The sequence below is a fragment of the Falco naumanni genome, chromosome 5, assembly GCF_017639655.2.
Source record: "Falco naumanni isolate bFalNau1 chromosome 5, bFalNau1.pat, whole genome shotgun sequence".
Classification (NCBI taxonomy): Eukaryota; Metazoa; Chordata; class Aves; order Falconiformes; family Falconidae; genus Falco; species Falco naumanni.
The window spans coordinates 14,343,646-14,364,143 of NC_054058.1; the positions used below are offsets into that span (position 1 = coordinate 14,343,646).

The following is a 20,498-nucleotide window of genomic DNA, read 5'->3' on the forward strand; positions in this document are numbered from 1 at the left end:
GTTACTGACATCTATGCAAATGTCAAGCAGAAACAGCTGGATAAAGCCTTGGAATAGTGTCTTAAAGCTTAAAGAATGGGACTAAAGCAAGGATGGGGCATGTTCCAGTTTCATCTTGGTGTTTTTACTCAGCATAGCTTTTATTGCTTGTACTAGTATACGAGAGGATTCAGAGACCACTCAAAGTACAAAGAAAAGGGGAAAAAAATGAATGAACCAGCTGTATGTGGTTTTTTTCAACTTAAAGAAGCAAAGCTGAAAACAAGAGAAAGCATCCCCTACCCTGTTTTCCTGAGAGGAAACTGGGCAGCTTCCCAGGGTAGCCAAGATAGCCTGCAACACAAGCCAGAGCAAAAGCGAAGTGTTGGTGAGCAATGCAGCCCTAGCCATGATGGCAGCCCTCCTTTCTGCCACATGTTGCTTTGAAGTGCTCTTGCTTTTTTCCTTCTGCATGGTTGGTTTTAATGAGAAAGTAAGATTTGAAGATTAGCATCTGAAAGTAGATTGGTGTGGTCTTTTGTTAGCATTGGAGAGCAGAATTATAACTACTACCTTCAGTTAGCTCTTTGCTTTAAAACTAGCCTTTTTTTTTTTTTTTTTTTTAACTCTGAAATTTATGGATGCAAGGATTTGTAAGACACAATCCTATTCTACCAGGATGTTTATATCCCTCTCTTTTTACTGCTTGCTACTCGTCAGTGCTTTTTTTAAAGAAACACTCTTGTTTACTGAAAGAGCTATTTCTTGCATTCTTTTGCATTACTTTTTGTTTATAAAACAATCAAGACTTCTTAACTTTAGTTTGATGTTGTGATGTAGATATTTACTGTTCAGTTATCACTCCTGGTCTCCCTGTGCACTTGCAACAAATCACAGTCCTGTTGAAATTCCTGTTTTGTAGCCAGAGGAGGTGTATTAAATATGTTGCATTCAAAAGGTTATTTTTTGCTATAGCGATAATAATTGCCTGTTATTATTTTGTGTTCTTAAGTGATGTGTGTTTTAAGTGTGTAGCTACTAGAATAGGGCTAGAATTTACACCAATTCTGGTAACGATGGCAGCTTGCAAAATCTGGCATCGTTTAGGGTAGACGGTCTTGGCTCAGTAGATCTGTTAGCATTTCCAGTAACCTTTCCCTTCCCTTGATTTAGTCCTTCATTTTCATCCTGGATGCTTTTGTTTACATTTTTAAAAATATATCTATTGATATCTTTTTATGGAAAAAAGCTTAAAATAAATCACATTTAATGCAGAAATTCAGGGCTTTTGAACAGGAGAAAGTATTAATTTCCAGGTTCCATTTCAGGTTCTAAAGGATTCTATGGATTTATCTACTGTCTCTTAGCTATTTTGATATGCTGATTTTATTCTATTTGTTGTATCTTCTCAGGGAAAAGGAGCCAGACAATGGGCATTTTGAAATAAAGCCAAAGGATAGAGCAGAGGGAAATGTGTATAAAAATAGTAATACTACTACTACTACTAATGTCACATAATAAAGTGGCACTTAAAACCCCAAGTCCTTTGACTTTCCATGAAACTTACTCTTCAAGTGCTTGCAGTTGCTTGGAAATGGGATCTAGATTTCTATGACGTGTTTTTAAAATATTATCGTTTCCTGTGATAAGTGCATTTTGTCGTCATTCAGAAGCCTAGTATGCACTCATATTGTGCTTGCTTGTTTCAATATGGAAATGGCTATCTGTAGCAAAACCACCTAGAGAATATTTTGTCTGTACACTAAAATTTGGTGTGTTTGTCCATGGTCATTGCCCTGGAAAGTATACATTTATCACCTGCTAGTAGTAACCAGGAGCTAGTATTGCTAATCCATTCCTACGACAATACACTTGTTCCCTGTAAGCTGCAAGAGGAATTTTGTCTTCCTCTAGGAATGCTCTAGCTGGCTGGTTTGCAATGTGTTTTTTCCAGAATTGGCAAAATTAGTTTTGACATGAGCTGTATCGCTTTTTCTATTAGTTCCCTCATCAAAATCAGTTCTGCATGTTATGAAATACAATAAAAAAAAAAAAACCAAACCAAAGCATAGCAAAACACACACCCCTCCAAAAAAGCTCAACAACCCCCCCAAAACGGCACCACTCTTTTATATCAAAATTAATTAATTGAGTCTGAGAACTTGCAAAGTTTCAGAGAGGAAGTCTTATTTTCATAAGATTTTTTTTCCCCAAGTTATTGAGGTGCATTAGGATAATTCCAAAGTTCTGGAAAGGACAAAAATCTTCATGTTTCAAGGTTCAGCACAAAGTGTTAGGGTAAGACTTGGGTGTGCAGTAGATTATCCCATACCTACCTGTTGTGAAATGATTCTTGCTTTTTCTGAGGCTCCTGTTAAAAACAAGATGTGGCTCTCCATGGTCTGCCAGGCAGGAGCTGAAATAGCAACTCTCATATTTTATCCTTCACGTGTTTCCTTAACACTATTTTCCTTTGATCTCTTGAGGTTCAATATATAGTTGTTTGGGGTTTTTTTTAAGCTTATTGGCAAGTATTTTTGGTCTTCAGTAAGCAGATGCCCCACATGGAGAGCTGGTGGTTTATTGTTCATGTTAACAGACGCTATTTTTATACTGATGGCAAGAGGGCAAACACTTTTTAATGCTAGTACGAAAAAGTACTATCTTTGGTTTCACTGAAAGGAGCGCATTATTACATACTATTAGTCTTGAAACATTTGAATTTCTTTAGAATTTTTTGTAATGTAAGAGAAGTTGGTCCCTGTTATTTTCAAGTGATTTAGTTTGACCTGTAGTTCCTTATCTATAATCACTCTTTATCACGAAACTTCAATATTTATATTCTATGTTACTAAATTCATCACTGTAATATTAGACCTGAAGACTCAGAAAGTACCACTTTGAAGCCTAATTTCAAGAAGTGTTTCTTGGCAGAAAATGTAAAACACTTGCTGATTATTGATGTATATAATGTTAATTGTTCCTTTCTAACATTAGGGATCATTAGTAGCGTTAAAGCACTGAGAACTGATTCCTCAACATGCAGAATTTCCTCCTCATCTTACTGATAAAGGTAAGAGCCAAGGCAGTGGATGACCAGTAGCACTAAGTTTGCACCCTTACAAGCTTAGTGGTTCAGTGAATTCAAGTTTTAGCCTTCAAATTATAGCTATTAAAAAGCGGGTTTCTCTAGGCCCTTTTCCAGAAACATGGTGATGGTGGAAGTACTGTCTTTTCCTAAAAAAATAAGCTGGGAAAAGGAACAAAACTACTTGTTTGTTTGTTTGTTTTAATGTTATGGGGATGATGTTGCTGTAAATTCTAGGCCAAAATATGTGTCATTCTTGGGACAGTTGATTTCTTCGGAAACTATTATTCTTTTTAACATGCTTTTGGAATTCAAGCAAAGTCAATATTAGAAATTGTGTATAATACACCTTGTGTTACTTTCTGCAGACCCTTCACAAAAGAAAGAACTTAAGGAAATGATAGATGGATGTATATTTTATTGTCTGATTCTGGTCTATCTCCATTCTATTGGATATTTTGATAAGGCACCTTTCGTGTCCTCAAAGTTATTCATGGGTGATTCTTAGAAAGAATATGCACTCCTAACAACCTTGGGAGATACTGTGAAATTTTAATTTGCATGAATTATTTTTTCTCAGAGGCAGGAAGGAAGAGCTTGTTTATGATACCCAAAGTGATGCTGCAATATAAATGAATTATTTCATATTTTCCAGGGAGACAGGAAAGTGGTTGTAGCTGGCATGCGTGCTGTGTTGAAGAAGGTATAAATTTTGGTGACAGAGATAAACTGTCTGTGAATTGTCTGCTGTTCAGATGTTTAGAAATTGCGCTATGTTGAAAGCAAAGCCTTCTGTCTTAACATTTACGGCACAAATCTGTCCCATCCAATGAAAAAGCAAGTGGCTAGGTAGGGGTATGGTTATGGCACAGGGAATCTGTACCTGCTGAAAGCTGTCTCTGCGACAGAATTCCCTTGATGCATCAGCCTCTACCCTGATTAAGTAGCCTCTCTGGGTAAAAGAGAAAACTTCAGAATCTAGACAAAGTCTGTATCTAATTATGTGAATGAAATCGTGTTGTGTTGGGTTTAGGGGACAGTCCGAGGGGTCAGGAGGAGCGTGGGGCAATGGAGAGCCATCACTAGTGAATGTCAAATATACTTTAAGCTTATACGTCAGTCCTCAGAATCAAAAGTTTTTACATTGTGGCATTTTCCTTCTTTTTTTTCCAGAGCAATATAATTCCGTCACTTTGCAAGTAGTGGATAGGCGTGTGGTATGACTGGCAGGTGTTTTACAAGCATGGACCGTGAAAGTTGCGTTGCTACAACTGTAGCTTGACTTTTGTATAGAGACTCAAAGTTAAAGCTCTGTGTATAGAAGGGAGACTATTACTGGGTAGGGTAAACTGTCATCTTCAGAACAGACTTAAGTTTTACCCACTGTTGTGTAGTTCAGCATAACACTTAAGCACAACTTGTGTTCAGTCAGCTCTGAGTCATTTCTGTATTTTAGGAAATTGAATTTATCAGTTGAAAATGAGCTTAGTTTCTCTGAATCTCAAGTGTTTTGGATGTATTATTTCATGGAATTGTTCACAGGCCTTCCTGGAAGACTTTACAGCCTAGTCCTGAAGGTAGAAATGTGTTTCTCTCTCCCTCTACACACAGAGGACCACATTTGTCTTTGATCCAAGTGACAGCTTCTGGCTCATATTATTTTGGGCCTTTGAGCCAATTACCTGGAGAGAACAGGCCTTAAATTTAAGGTGTCTACTGAAACTGCATATTGATTCTGGGGATCTTAGTGACGTCTACCATTTAGTCGTGCTTAGAGAAGGTGATAAATATGAGAGAGGTGATATCATCTATCGGCAAATGAGTAAATCTGTCACAGCAGCTCTAAGAGTAATTGGCCTAATGTTTTTCTCAGCCTTTTAACATTGATGACTCAATGTTTGAAGCTCAAATTCTGTCAGTTCTGTTCTAGATATGCTATGAAGCCAAGGTTTAAATCAATTATATTGCTTTAAAAAAAGTCTAATGTATGTGTGCATGTTTGAAAGCATGATGGAGGATATAATCTTAAAATGCCCACGGAAAGAAAGGAAAAAGCAGCAACATTTCTATTTGGTTTAAACCGGGTTTCTACATTCAACTTCAGATGAGCTTTCATCCATTCATCCTCCTTGTAAATTACTGTATGTTAGTAAAGAAGTGTGTGCTGTATTTGTTATGAAATTATTCTCTCATCTTTAATTATATTCTGCTTATCCTCTTTATATTATGTTAATGGCTGTATGCCTGCAACAGTTGATGGGGTAGGAGAATGGTTACCTCCATTTTGGAGTGAGGAGAAGAGGAGGGTTGTGTCTGTGGAAGAGTAGGATGATTAATCTGTGACATCTTTCTTGTCCCTGTCTTTGCTGTTACCGTGATGCCTTCTTTTTCTAGCTATAGTTCTGCCAGAAAAACTTATGTTGAAAGTATATGTTGTCTTTTCTGACAGATTTAGGACTTGCATACTTGCAAAAGCACACTTCTCACTGTGCTATGTCATTACAGCTGGCATCAGCGGTGGTGCTCCTTTCCCAGCCCAAGTATTTATGAGAGAGGAGCATGCTGCAAGGGATGTGCTCTGGGGACCTCTGGTTTGGTAATAATTCCCTCTGTGTTGCCTGCTCTCAAGTGTTCATTGCCAGTGAACTTCTGAAAGTTTGGTGAAGTCCTGTGTTTTTATGAAGTCGAAGTGAAGGGATTAAATGGTGTGTCCTTTTATGCAGGCATGGGAAGAAGACAGAGCTTTAGACTTCTAATGATCTGTCTAGCTGGCAACTACCACTGGGTAGGGAACATGCATTCTGATTTTATGCAGTCATAATTATAACTTTATAGTATCAAAGGTAGCTTTAATGTGTGAAGCACTTCTCATATTGTCCTTGCAGAATACTTGGCTGAACTCAAACCAAAAATTAAATATGGTGTGAAACTCTTAGAACTCTAGTTTGCTTTCCGTGCTGGGGCTATAAAGGTCTTCATAAGCATCTAATTAACCCCTAAACATCTAAGGATGCTCATTTTACAGCTGATAGCACTGTGGCAGAATTGGATGAAATGAGTTTTGTGATAGTTCACAGTTAAAGAGTAGCTATGGCAGGCTAGAGGAATGAACACATAGGAAGAAACCCTGTCTAGCTGAAGTTACTGTTCCTCTGAACTCTGAGTGGTACATGCTGAAAAAATTAATATCCACCAAATGGGAAATCTTTTCTTCTATTCCTTTGAAGCAAAATAATATGCTGACACTTCTCTTTATCCAGTGATCTTTTTGGAAAGCATTAATTTAAAAAAAAAAAAATCATAACTGCTTATGTGGCTCTGGAGTCAATTCCCTGAAATGAATGCTCAATATAAAAATTTAATAGGTAAAAAGAAAGACATTTATTACATAGCAGCTGGCATAAATCTTGCTTCTAATGAGGATAAAATCCATGTAAATGAATCATTACAGTAAATTGTTGTAATTAGGATTTATTCATGACAAAGGTCTCATAATTATATAATCAACTTCTGGTGTATTAAGATTTATAGTCTGAACTCTTAAATCTGTTTCATTCATTTAGAAGCAGAATTTGCTAGGGGAGGAGTGTTTTCAGGAAGTGTCTTGCTACATGCTCTCTACTATAGATGGGATTTGATTCCTTTGCAAATATTATCTAATTCTGGTGTTGCAGAAGGCTCAAATACTCCTCTGGCAAAAATAAAACCGTTAGCAGTTCAAAAGGTCCTCCCCAAATACCAAAGTCAAAACTTCAAGAGCTTTTAAGTGCCAGGTGTTTTATTAAGGGCCTTCCAACTTAACAGTAGGGTATAAGTGTGCATGCACCTCTTCTGAGTGTTGTACAAATGGTGATGAACCAACGTGATAGAAAACTGCTGCCAACTCACGGTTGTCTGGGCTATGAAAAATCCGTGTCTGTTTTTGATTTCAGTCCTTGCCAGGTGGATAGAAGCAGTATCAAGTATAATAGCAGAGGGTTAAGGTCATCAGCTATCCAACTGGGAGCTGAATGTGAGCCCTTCTTTGGTGGGTGGCATGTCATGGGGACACAACTGCTCTGTGGACCCTACTGCCTGGAGTGCAGCTGAGGCGCTGTGACAGAGTGCTGTGGTAAAGGCTGGGAAAGTAAAGCTTTGGGCTTTCTTCTTTCTATTGACTGGCTGTTAGCCTGACAGTTTCAAAATCATCACCCAAAACAGTTTTAAAAGCAGTTTCCAAGTTTTTCCTTGGCAAAGCTGGAAGGCTTCCAGTGAGATGCTGTAAACCATCAAAATAACTGTAAGGGTGCGCCATGCTTTCAGGGATCTAGTAATTGAAGGCAAGCTTGAGTGGACATACTGGATCTGATAGTTTCTGGCTTGAAATAGGAATAGATTTCTACCTCCCACCCCCTGCCTCAAGTTTTAGGAAGTCTGGATTACAATTACAAATTTTATCGTCTCCTTTCCAAGTTAATGCTATTTAAGAGTAGATTTTAAAGGCTAATTCTTCTTGTGTGCTGTTCCCCATCCTTCGTGATTCTGCTAAAATTTAATAGAGGCAGCTGTGTTGCAGTGATTTGGCTCTTTTTGGCTTCAAGTGAAGTCCTATAGCCACTGCAGGCAGAACAGTTAGAATATCCTCAGGCTGGTTTTAATTACAGCAGTGTCTGCAAGTATCCCTGAAGCTTGGAGGATGATTTTACATCTAATCTGTTGCAGGTAAGGTTTTGAATTGATGGCTGTCCAATAGTGGTATAAGGGTTTTTAGGTTGGTTCCCCTCCCCCCTGCCCAATTATGCTGCAGTGCTGAAGTAACTTCATTCCTGCAGCACTTCTGTCCCCTGGTTTTTGGTTTAGACTAATGTTGAATGCATTAAACCAGTTTGCCCTGCATTCCCCAGCAAGGGTAAAAGTACATACAAAATCCTGTTACCTTACCCCGTTCTGCTGTTCTGCTGCATGTATTAATGCTCATAATAACTGCTCATAAATAGTTCAGAAGAGCATATTAATTCCCGTGCTTTATTGCATATTACATCTGATGATGTAAGCAATTCATATGACAGCTTCTCAAGATATTTGCAGGTACTGCCAGAATTTAACCCTCATTTACAATGCTGAGTTTAGATAACTTGATTTTTGCTTTATAAGGAAAAAATATTTTCCCCTGATAAAGATTCTTCTATAAATTTTGAAGTGGCTTGGTGAGTGTTATTTTGTTTACTCATTTATGAAGCAAAACCATAGCAGTGTACTTCTGAACACTAGAACTTTTTCAGAGGTGGTTCTTACAGAGTGTTTTTCCTTTGATTTTCCTAGAACTCCAGATGAACTCAGGGCAATGCTCTTTCCCCTTTTCCTCCCCCCCTCGCCATTTAATTAAGGCTGAGATTTCAGGTACTCAAAACCCATGAGATTTAATAAGTTTCTTCGAGACCATTAATGAATCACAATGAATGTATGCCCTGTTTTCTACTCTGCTAAATATAGAGGCAGGACTGGGTCATGGTGTCCTTGGCTGTCACTGGTATGACGTTGAACCCTCTTAACCAAGTTGAGCTCTGTCTTTACAGCCTTAGGGATTTTTGCCTTTACTGTTTCAACTGAGGGTGCTGCTCCTGAACTTCATGGCTTGAATACTTAGGAATTGGCTGTGAATTTCCAGCCTACATATGTGTTGATGGGTAGTATAAAGCCATTTGTCCTTGTATCAGCAGTATATCCTTAAACCTGAATAGTCCTTTTTCTCTTCTTGATGTTTGTCTGTGAATATACTGACTGATGATAATCCTGTCCATTCTCAGCCTGGTTTTGGAAGTCTGAACACCTTTGAATCCACTGTTATGTGGTAGGCTCACAGATATAGCTGTTTGACATGCAGGCCTGTTCACCTGTGCCCAAGGGAGGGGTTCAGGTGGTGCAGATGGCCATCACCCCGTGTCTGATCTCTCCAGCGCTAGATTCCCTTTCTTTGCTGGAAAAACTGGATAGTACTTAGAGTGCATCACATATTTTATTCATGATTCCACATTACGTTCTATGCCACCTTAAGTAATTGAATTTCCTTCACTGCAGTCATGTAAATAAAGCAATTGCAGTGTGGCCTGGAATTAACCTGCACTGGGATCCCCCTAACCTTGCACTTTCCTGTTCTCTCTCAGCCTTTTCATTTTTTATTTTTTTTTTTTTTTTTACATAGTCAACTATATACATTTTTCAAATACTATCCTACCTCATGTTGATCAATGTATTCTGTGCACGGTCCATCAGTGGGATTTAATTTTATTTTCAATATTACTTTTGGATTTAGTTGGAGAGCTGTAAGATTTTGATTTGAATCACCCATTTGTCTGCTGAAGAATTTGGAAGCCTAATCTCCTGCCCACCATAGTAATTAAAGATTGGAAAAAAGATTTGTCTGGCAAATATTGCACACAAAATGAAGTAGGAAAATGTGCTGAGCTACACTTGTGGATTAAAAGATTGACTGATTGCTTTATGAAGCCTGCAGTTAGCCACCAGTATCTGAGAAAAATCATGTTCATTGTTATGGTATGTGTCAGCTTTCTTTGCAATTGACTGGAAAATCTTCTAAAGCTTAATCCAGGTATTGCTGTAAATAGGTGTCATTTCTGTCTCATGCAAGATTCTTTTCTCTGCAGAACTATTTCATACATGCAACGTGCTGCTGGGAGGGAAATACACTAAGCTGAATGGTAGCTGAGAGCTGGGGAGCAACGTGTGTACAATTTGGCAGCCAATGTATAGCTTTCAGGGAAATGAGCCACTGTAAGGATAGATGTTCTGGAGGGTGGGTTGTCAGCTGCATGTGTGTACATACACCCCCCCACACTTGTCTCGCCGTCTTGTACCTAACACTACCATCCATCATCCATTTCAGGTTTTTGCTGTTTCTCAGCAATGTAATATCCTTTTTTAGTGTTTCTCTCTTCACGAGTTTTAAAACAGCTATGCTCTGGCTAACAGCCACAATTATCTCTCAGTGGGGCTTCGGGGAGGGGATGCAATTGCTCCATCAAGGAGCCTCCAGGAGGACTGAGGGAGCGGTGGAGAAATTCAGCTCTCTTGTCACCTGGCACAGGAGTGGTTTCTCTCGTTGTCTATATTGGTCTGTAACAGTGTGCAAGCATTACGGTACAGAAGGGATTCAGCACCTTTTGTTGGTTTATTACAGCTAAGTAATTTGAGCTAAGTGCTTGAAGAGTTTCACAAAATGTGATGTTACCGCTACTGTGCCTCCTTTTCTTTGTGGGAGGCCGACTGCCATGATTGCTGGTGTAATACCTCCTCGAACAGGACTTTGTTGCATCTTCCCCTTCCCATTTTTCCACTTGTCCCCCTGCTTTTTGTTGTTTAATTGGGATTCAGGACTTCAAAACTCCTTGTTTCCTGGAGGAAGAGGTGGGTTTTGTTCCTTGTCAGAGAGAGGGTGAATTACGGTTGCCCCTGCATGGGTACGTTCTTCGTCCTGTGTATCAATTTAAGGAAGGTATCAGCTGCTGGTTTCTGGAGGACTGGCTATACTCCCTGAGAACATATAATAAAACTGTTGGCACCTGATGGCTTCAAATCATTAACTGGAGCATATATTGGCACTGCATGCCTTTGAAATCACTCCTTGAGTGCTTCTTTGATGGTTTTTTTTTTTTGCTCAGTGCACTGGTCCTGTCCTTCCTTATGGCACAGGCATGGCAAGGGTACACTCATGGGCCCTGATCTTTGTTGTGTACAGGGGCAGATCGGTTGTCAGAAGGTGGTTTCAGTTGATGGTGGCCAAAGACAGTCTGTGGGTTTGTGCTGAATGGCAGCTATGCTCTACACTGTAGAAAAACTTACTCTGAGCTGTGCACGAGTATTTCTGCTACAGGTGGGCTTTGACCCCGCCATGTGTAGCGAAGACTTTTGAGAGTCATGTTAAACACAATCAAATGTGACATGCTAATTCCACAACACTTATTTCTCCTTTCTTTTCACCTTTCTTTTATGCTCCTTAGGGTGTTTCAAAGATGACCGTATTGTGTTCTGGACTTGGATGTTTTCAACGTATTTTATGGAGAAATGGGCCCCCCGGCAAGATGATATGCTTTTCTATGTCCGTCGAAAACTGTCCTATGTCAGCGGTGATAGTACAGAGGGGAAAAAGGTGAGTAATGATATATTTTAACCTGGGAAATTTAAGTTAACATGGGATTTGGTGTTCTGGAGTACCTGACACATCTGAAGAACTATAAACCAAGGATAAGGAATCTCCAGCTCTGTCCACCACAAGAAGTTACGCAAAATTGGCCTGCAAAGAAGTACCGTGGTTAACGCTGTGAACATCAGCAGCAGTGTAAGTGAGCTTCAGTATCACAGAGTTGAGGAGATCAGAGATTTTCAGTGCTTTTTTGAGAAGCTTTTATGCTGATCAGCCTGCACTCAGGGGGAAAGGGAAGGACATTCATGCCGATTTTTGGTTTGCTTTTCAATGATGATGCTTTTATAAACTGAAAGTTTAAATCTGTAGAAAGGGAGGAAAAAAGGACTAGTAATATGGTTACTCCAGTACTTCTAGAAGAACCCTTCCTGAGATACTGGAGTATCAGGAATGGACACCTGTTGAGTACTCAGTAGCAGAATGCATCCTTCCTCCTGGAGCTGGGATACAGTAGCAAGAAAGAGTGAAGAAATGACTGTATTCTACATCTAAGACAATATGCCCTCCTACAGAAGTACTATTTCTTGAAAACACAATCGGGTAGCCTGGTGCTGCTGCATGGGTATTTTCCCATTAGAGATTTAAGAAACTTCTCAGCATTTCATGGCAGTTTTCATCTTAGGCAGGGGAAACAGAAGCAGGAGGAAGTTATAGTTTTCATGGGAATTAAGATGACTGCAGAGGATCAAAAGCAGGAAGATAAATGGAGGAAAAAAAGACTGGGATTAACTTCCTGATATACGTAAATAATTTACACTGTTGTTGAATCACAGATATTTGCACGTGGTGTATGTGAGAGTGTGTTTAATCAGGTACACCAGAGTTCTCTGGGTTTAAATATGGTGAAACAAAGAACCATAGTTGTCAACTCCCTTGAGAAAAGGATTCCAGAAGATTTTTCCATGCTTTTATTGGAGATAAGAAAATGGCCGGAATGATCTTTTTTTCTTCCCACCACCCCTCCAGCTTTCATCATGACAACCACTAAGAGGATGATGGCAAAATATTGTTCTTTCTTTGTCAGATTAGTGGTTTAGTAGTCTTTGGCCAGCATACTTGGAGCTGTAAGACTTTTGGAGGCAACTTTCATCCTAACTGTTGTTTAAATGACTATAAATGTATTCCTGTTTCACATCAAACAATATTGTGGCTTTGTTTAGCCTAATAAAAGCATGGGTTGTTTACTCTGTCCTTCCCAACAAGGAAGGTTGAACCTCAGAGGAAGGCTGGTCACTTAAATTCATTCACGTGCCCCTGATCAATCTCTGTTTAACTTATTAATCAGTTTAAAGTGTTTGAACTCCTTATGGAGAGGAGACAGTGAGATAAACCATTGCATTTGCTCTCAGAGCTTTATTTAAGCCTCCTAAAAGCATCATAAATAATCTTTATTTGTGAGGGGGTTTTGTAAGTGGTAGTTACTGCAAAGTCAGCATTAGTGAATTGCTTGCGTAACAGTGAAGATGAGAAGTGCGCCTTGTAGCACACACTGTGTAATTCCTCCTTGAGTGTTTGCATTTTGCTCAGCCTCTGAGAAATGAACCTTTCCTGTGACTCTGAAGTACTTTACATTTGAAACTCCATAGTTTGGTGGTTCTTTGGTATCTGTGCAGCGTTCCTGTTCGATTTTTAGCTGACTGCTTTGCAGTTCCAGCTCCTCTTCTAATTTTTGAGCCTGTCCTGTGCAGTGAGACACTAAACAGCTACCCCTACTCTTTGAATTGTGACTAGACAGGTTTTTATTTTACTTTGTTGTTTTGGCCATTCTTTCTTGAGAGATGGTGTCAAAATACCAAAGTTGTATCATTAAAAGGGGAAGAAGCAAGTGACTGGTAATGATAGAAGCCAAACATTACTTCAGGCATCCCTGCCACCCACCAAACCGTGTGCTTTCATTTACATCCCCAAAGGTAGGCTGAAAAGGTGGATAAAGGAGAGAGGTTCAGAGTTGTTTGGGACCATGAAGAGCTAGAACTGGTGCTGCACTGTTGGCTCCTGCCTTGTGCCCAGCCTGTGCTGAATGGTCTGGTGATGACTTCTCCATGTGCCACGCAGAAGTTGACTATTAGGTAACCACAGAAGTGGGTGTTGTTGTAGCTTGGGCATACAGTGAAGCAAGTTCATTGTAGTTCTTCCATAGACCCTATATATGTGCCCTGCATTTGCCTGGCAATTGCAGGTTTGGACTGAAGAACACGGGCAGAGACATGTGAGGTAAATAGTTGTCCTATGACATCTCAGAGCATTAGTTTATATTCATGTAAATAATCTGCACAGCATTCTTCTGTAGAACTGATGACAACAACAACAAAAACGGATTGAGAGGGGAGGGGTTGTTTGCCTGTATACTGACAACAGTGGTGATTGTGTTCTAGGATGATGAGCTCATGCAGCGTGTTCACATCATTTGCATGCCACGGTGTGATGATTCATGTCAGCGATAAACAAGTGTCAATTTATCAAACTATTTTCAGGGTTTGATGGCTGTCATGTGTGATTGAAAGGCCTTCCTGCTTATGGTTTTTTTTCTGTGCTTACTGGAGCTGAAAACTGTCAGAAATAACATTTGATTTTAAGTTGAAGTGTAATAGAGGATAAGCAGAAAAAATCTGATAGGATCAAGATTAGAGGTTCTGTTCAGTTTTAAGGTTGAATGAGAAGGGCTTTGGCTGCAGCTTAGTCACAACAGCTTGAAGTAATAAATCTTACAATTTGGTGTATCAGTAGGTGGTGATGCTAAACATCGCTACTGTCATAAATTTTATTTCAAAAGGCCTTTTAAATGGTGTACTTCATAGACCCCCTGGTCTAAGTGACTTTCTGTTTGCTTCTCTTTTCCATCCCACCAATTTCTAAATGGCGTGTGTATGGGTGAAACAGCAATCAAGCTCTTAATATGGTCTGTGCCAGGGCAGAACTGCCATATCAAATTCTGGACTATATCCATTACACGGACTCTAGGATCCCAGAGAAATGCATTCAACTCCATATTTCCTTGGCAGGTCACAATAATACTCTTGCAGTTTTTCTTGCCAGGTTTTGAAGATAACTTTTTCTCTCGGAGTCTTTAAGCAAACCACACACCTCATCTGCCAGGATCTGTGCAGCCAGGGCACTGTGGAGCTTAGCTCTTAAGGTTCAGAGCTTTTTTAAGGGGAAATCCCTTTGACATGTCACTCTGTATGCACTGTTAAGACTCAAAAAATCCCTTTGCTGCTGCTTCACATACCAGCTGATGTGACCTGCTGGAAAATGTAAGCTGTGATCCTCCCTTACAAAGTGTCCTGTATATTGCCAAAATCAAAATCTACAGCTTTAAAAGGTTAAAGTGGTTGGATTGGGATTCTGATTTTTAAATCATATTAGATAAAGACTTAATATCTCTGGCTTTTTCCAGTGCAAAAGGCATTTTTAAAGGATTATGCTTTGTTACAGCTGCAAGCTTCTGATCTTTCTGTAGAAAGAAGCTTTACTTTCTCACAGGACTATGGAAGATGCTAGCATGGTGTTAAGAGACAACTGCTGAGTAGGGAAACTAAGGTAAAACTTCAGACCAGCAGAGCTATTTTGTATTGACCCCTTCAGCCTTGCATCATGCTTTGTCACCTGGAAAGGGTGCTGCTTTTATAGGGCAAAGCAATAAGAAAGATAAATTTAAGACACTGTTGATATGTTCTGAGCTTGCCTGGATTTTGGATTAGGTCCTGTTTTCTTCAGCATCCTATAAATGTGGAGGAGTAGAGTTGCTGCCAAATGCATGGAGTAGTCATTCAGGCTGTTAAATCTTCAAAAAGCTTAAGCTACTGATGTTGTGGCTGCAGCTTCAGAAGCAGAACTGAACAGGAGCCACAACATCAGTACCATGGTGTGCATCTGGACCTGTGACACAACAAATATTGGCTGTGGTAGGAGACCAGTTAGTTTCCAAAGCTAAGTGACTTCAGGCATATGACTCCCACTGAAAAACACAGGATTTTCATAGCTGAATCTCTAATTCACTGTCACCATCTGGCTGCAAGATTTGACAACCTGAACTCAGCATATAGCAGAAATGCATGTTTTAAAAATCTTATGTTGCTGTCTCTGTTGCACTTTTCAGAACAGTGCTGCTTTTTTTTTTTTTTTTGCCTTTTTTTTTTTTCTGAACATTGTAAGCAAACAGGATGTCTCCAGAAGAGCTGTTTGGTGTACTTTGTGACAGTTCTGTATCACTGTTTGAATGCAACAGAGAAACAAATGGTCAAAAAATGCATATTTTTTGCCACATAAATTCTTTCCTTGAACATGTATAGTATGTGGGATCAAAAAATGATTGCAACATATGCAAGTCAGTCCAGAGACAGCTGTTCTGCCTCAACTATTCTGTTACGCTAAGTTCATGGAGGAGTTGCAGTGAGTAGGAACAGTGGCTTCTGCAGAAGAGGACAGCATCAGCACATGGTTCTCATTTTGAAATGAAAAAGGAACACTGGCATTATCAAATTGATACAATTTTCTGTAAAGAGCTCAACATCTTAAATGCAAAGATTTGGCTTTTCTTATATACTTAACCTTCTCAGAAATTCCTGTACTTTCTTACACTATTTTGCTAGTGTTTGGTTGTCTAAATACGTGAACATAAAGGAGCTGCTACCGGACAGCCTTTGCTCATGGTGCATTTTTTGCAAGACCTTCTTCATTTCCTACATGTGATGCAAAAGTGGATCTTTTGGCGAAAGTGAAGAGAAGAATACTGCCACAGGTTTTACAAGAACATCACTTTCCCACACAGAACTGGGTCTGGCTGGCTGTGACCTTGAATATGCTTGTAACATACCTGGCAGGCTAGCGAGCATTCAAAGTGGACATGCTTTCATATTCTGTCCTGTTTCCAGAGTCAATTTGTGTCTGAGGCAAAGCGAGGATGCAGCTGAAATATCCTTGCAGTATCACAGTCGGTAAACTCCAGACTCAAGAACAGGGTGTGGGCTGCAGAGTCATTTTTAATTAATTGCTTCCAGTCTCTGAAGAACTCTTCTTAAGCAGCCAAGTAAGGTGACAAGAAAGCCCAGATCAGAGTAGAATCTAATATGAATTGTGCTGCAACATGGTAGCCCTGAGTCATGTGGCTGAGAGGGTGCTCTACTCTCTGCAGCAGAGAGAAACTTCAGTGGGAAGAAAAGAAGCCCAGAGCTGATTGCCCTGTCTGATAGAATTGCAATAAATAATTCAGTATCACAAATGCAGCATATCTGAGTCACTGGGGGGCTGAGGGGCAGAAGAGCACTGCTGGGCTGGGCTTTACACCCTGGAAAAAGTGTCTGCTTGGAGCTCCCTGAAAGCCTTATCAGGCTACTAGTTCAGCAGAGCACTTGGTATGTTTGATCTGTGGGTTATAGTCCATTGCAACTTGCTTAGTAGAGGTATGACAGTGTCTGGTTTTGGTGTCAAAATTCATATGCAATTGAAGGGAAGCTCTGGAATATTGTAATCAAGTCTCTAATAACACTAGTAATTAGAACTTCAATGTCTAATCTATTCACCAAGTTTGTTTCCCACCACCCCATCCCCCCCACCACCCCCCCCCTCCACCCCCACCCTCCCCCATTTTCTGGTCAGTAATCCAGTTTATGCATTTCCACATTCAACAAAGATGGTTTGAAATAAGATGATTTATTAACATCCTGTAAGCTTATTTCTGCCGTGTCTTTGCTTCCTTCATTACTGATGTAGCACGCCTTCCCTTGTTTTGCTGGCTGTTCTGCAGGAGGCACACTACATGTTGCTTGTGGCACTTCTGGTTTTCTAGGGAGGACTTCAGAAAGACTGGAGAATATTACAGGAATAAGGTTAACAGCGAGCAACCTGAAAATATTGGTTACTGTGTGGTCTGGGACCATGTTTGATAATGCTTAAATAGTCACTTGTATCTATCCTTCCCATTTTTGTAAGCTGATTTAGCAGACTTATGGAACGTTTGAAGTGGGGAATGAAAGCTGATGCGATTCGCAGAATACAGGTGTCAGCAGCTAGGATTACTTTGCCAGTATCTTGAATACTGTGATTTCTTGCCTTGCTGATACTGATCAGCATATTTTAACTCCCAGCGTTGTCTTGCTTAGCCACAGTTACAATGGCTTTCTTGGTGCCGGAGCTATGCTGGGGGAAAACAGTTTCCGAACCCTGTGTGTCTTACGATTTACGTGTTGTTGCTTTCCCCTCATTTGTTTGGTGAGCATCATCAAACATTTAGGCGCTTCCAGTAAGATGAACAACTTGCACTTTTTGTATTTTTAATCTTCTATACCTCTTCTGCTATTGCTGGAGTTGCAAAGGCAGAACTAGGCTCTTTGGATTCTTTTCACATAAGTAATTTCAGTCGTGGTTGATTGAAGTCAACTTTTAGCTCCGTGGGTCTCATTAGTTTTTCTCAGTCTTATAATTTACTTGTTCTTCTTATCACTTCAGATTCTCCTTTTTTGTGTACAATATGCAGGTACTGGAAACAGTTACATGTGTAGGCTTGTTAAGTCTTTGTTTTCTATGACTGTGACTTGCTGATCCAGAAGGAATGTCTTGTGCTCATTGAAAAGAAAACGTTACGTTAGGTAGGAGTTCCTTGTGCTTAAGAATTACTTTTGCAAGAGCTATAATTAATTTTAATGTGGTTTCTTTAATACTGAGATATAAACACGTAATAATGAAGAAAGTGAGAAAACAGAAGGCAGTGCAGGATCTAAAAAAAATCCTTAGTGTTTGGTGTGTGCCCTCAAATGAGGGGGGAAACCAGCATTTTTTTTGCTACAGATTGCAAAGGTTACAGGAGCATGTTTTCCGTCTTTGAAGAGATGGGAAGCTGCTGTTTCTAGCTGCCAACTGATGCCATAGATTGCCCTGTGTGCTTTTTCTCTCATTAGAGATAAATGGGGTTTCTGTTTTTGGAGTTTAATGTTCAGTTCAAACCTAATCATAGACCAAAGTCTGTTCTTCCCTGAAGTTCAAACCTAATCATAGACCAAAGTCTGTTCTTCCCTGAAAAGTGCGGTTGGGTGGAAGGAGAGGATGCCAAAGGATGGAAGCTGAGGACGTTTGCAGCGTTGCCTCCGTGTCTTCTGACACACATCCATTGGGATGATGAGCAGCATAATTAACCTTGAATTCCAGGGACTGGACTTCACAATCAGAGCATTTCTCAGTCTAAGGTAAACTAAAATGTTGACTTTGGGGCAGGTTTATGTCATTAAGCCATCGTCTGCAACCAGATCAATATATGACAGGAGAAAGATTAGATTGTAAGGAATTACAGCAGCACTGAAACCCATGTGAGTAGTGGGAATAGCTTTGCAGAACTGAGTATCAAGAGTAAAATCAAAGGGAGGGAATAAAAGCTATGCATTAGGTGACTTTGCTGTTTTCAAGCTTAGACTGCAACTGCACTTGTTCAGTGGACAGGCGATGAGTTAACTGGTCAGTGGATACAGTTACCTGTTATCCCCAGTCTGAGCCTTTCAGCATTACTGTGCATTAGACCGTGGAGGGTACAGGAGGGTTGTGTAATGAAGTGGTGCCAGATCAGAATTTTAGCATATCTTGCTCAGAGCTTTGTTCAAGGAAGAAAGCCCTGCTTTGCTCTCCTTCACAGGTATATGAGGCTTTATCCCTAATACCTCTTGGTTAGCACAAGAAAAAGCTCCCAAGCAATCTAGCTCATGATCATCTCATTTCCTTAAGGATTTAAGTCCTATTTGATTTTTAGAAGGGAGAGCAGTAAGCCTAGTCGTCTTACTTTCTTTAAAATCCCAAGTTAACTATGAAAAAAAGAAAGCATAATTCTAGCTCTTTGCCTGGTAAAAGCTAAACTTAAATGATTGGGAACCATGCTGAACCTTATCAAATATGGTGAAATCACTGCCCATTTTAATCTCCTTAATTAATTTCAATTGTCAGGAATAAAAATATAGTACATATCATGCAAATCATGGTAATGGTTCTCCATGTAACGTCTGTCTGTCTCAAACGCATCATTCCAGTTTAATAATTGCAAGTGAAGTCTTTAAGTGACAACAAAATATGAATTAAATTTTTATAATACAGTATTTTCCTGCCTTTTGTATTTTTTGTACCAAATAAAAATGTTTTATGCAATCACATACTTTCTTTTTAGCTTCCCTAGCGTTCATTACCTTATTTAAAATCATTACTGTTGCTTTATATATTTCTTACATGAAGACTAATAAACCTTACAAGGCCTGTGGTTTTTAGTGATAGGACTGCAAATAAGTCTACAAATCCATCAGATTACTCTGGTACAAAAGAAAAGATCCTGTGTGGTGAATCTTCGTATGTAATTATTCCTCTTTGGAATCTGATCCAGTTTGCCTGTTACAGTGGTTTGCCTGTTTTATAAACATTTCAATCTAGACTATTGTAGATACACCGATGTCAAATTTACTTCGAGTTATGTGTGTATAAGTTACAAATACTTGGAAAATCTTCAGGTAAAATGCCAGCTCCTCTGAAGTTGCTGAGAATTTTGCTATTAATTTCAATGGGCAAGAATTTCATTCCCATTAAATATAGAGGGCAAAATAAATTGAATTGCAGAATAATATAGCTAGGCCTATGGATACATCTGATCTCTGTAAAAATCCCCTTTGACTAATGTTGCTTCTCTTACTGCTGTGATTCTGTTCCTGCAGTATTCCCTGGGCCCTTCCAAAGTACAGCTCCTCTCCATGCTTGATCCCCAGTGTCCCTCCAGCAACATCCCATGCCTCTTAACCTGTGTAGTCCTTTTGCCTTGGTAGCGACCAAAAAGATAGCTAGCTGGTGCTGTGGGTGGTTCATGGCATATGGTGTCTGAGAAAAAGACAGAGCTTCCCTTTCCTTTCTCAGCAGCGTAGGAACGAGGAGGCGTCTGATTGCCAATTGTCACGGTGATACAGTCTGTGAGACCTCTGTCAGGTTTGAGGTTAGCTGACACGTTTGAAAGATGGGTGCAAGTAGGAGGGAACCCGGTTGTGTAAATCCCATTTTCTTAAGCTAGATGTTGTATTTTTTTCCCCATTATATGCATTATTACATCAGTAACCCTACAGCCCTTTATGCACATAGCCAGTTTGCTCTAAGATGACATCTGTCTGGTAATCCTACATTCACGTGAGGTGATTACTGTTGTGATGTCCTAAATACATGCAAGAGATGCAAGAAAGAGGACAGGAAGAGGGAAGACATTTTACAACAAGTTCAGCT

General features: G+C 39.7%; 1 protein-coding gene across 5 annotated transcripts in view; it reads left to right on the forward strand.

Moving 5' to 3' along the window:
* KIAA0930 (KIAA0930 ortholog) overlaps window positions 1-20,498 on the forward strand; it is an 81,454-nt gene that overhangs the window by 29,675 nt on the left and 31,281 nt on the right. For all 5 annotated transcript variants that reach the window (XM_040595326.1, XM_040595323.1, XM_040595324.1 and 2 more), the window contains exon 2: window positions 11,065-11,213. In XM_040595326.1, the coding sequence (XP_040451260.1) occupies window positions 11,065-11,213 (149 nt within the window). The remainder of the gene's footprint in view (window positions 1-11,064; window positions 11,214-20,498) is intronic.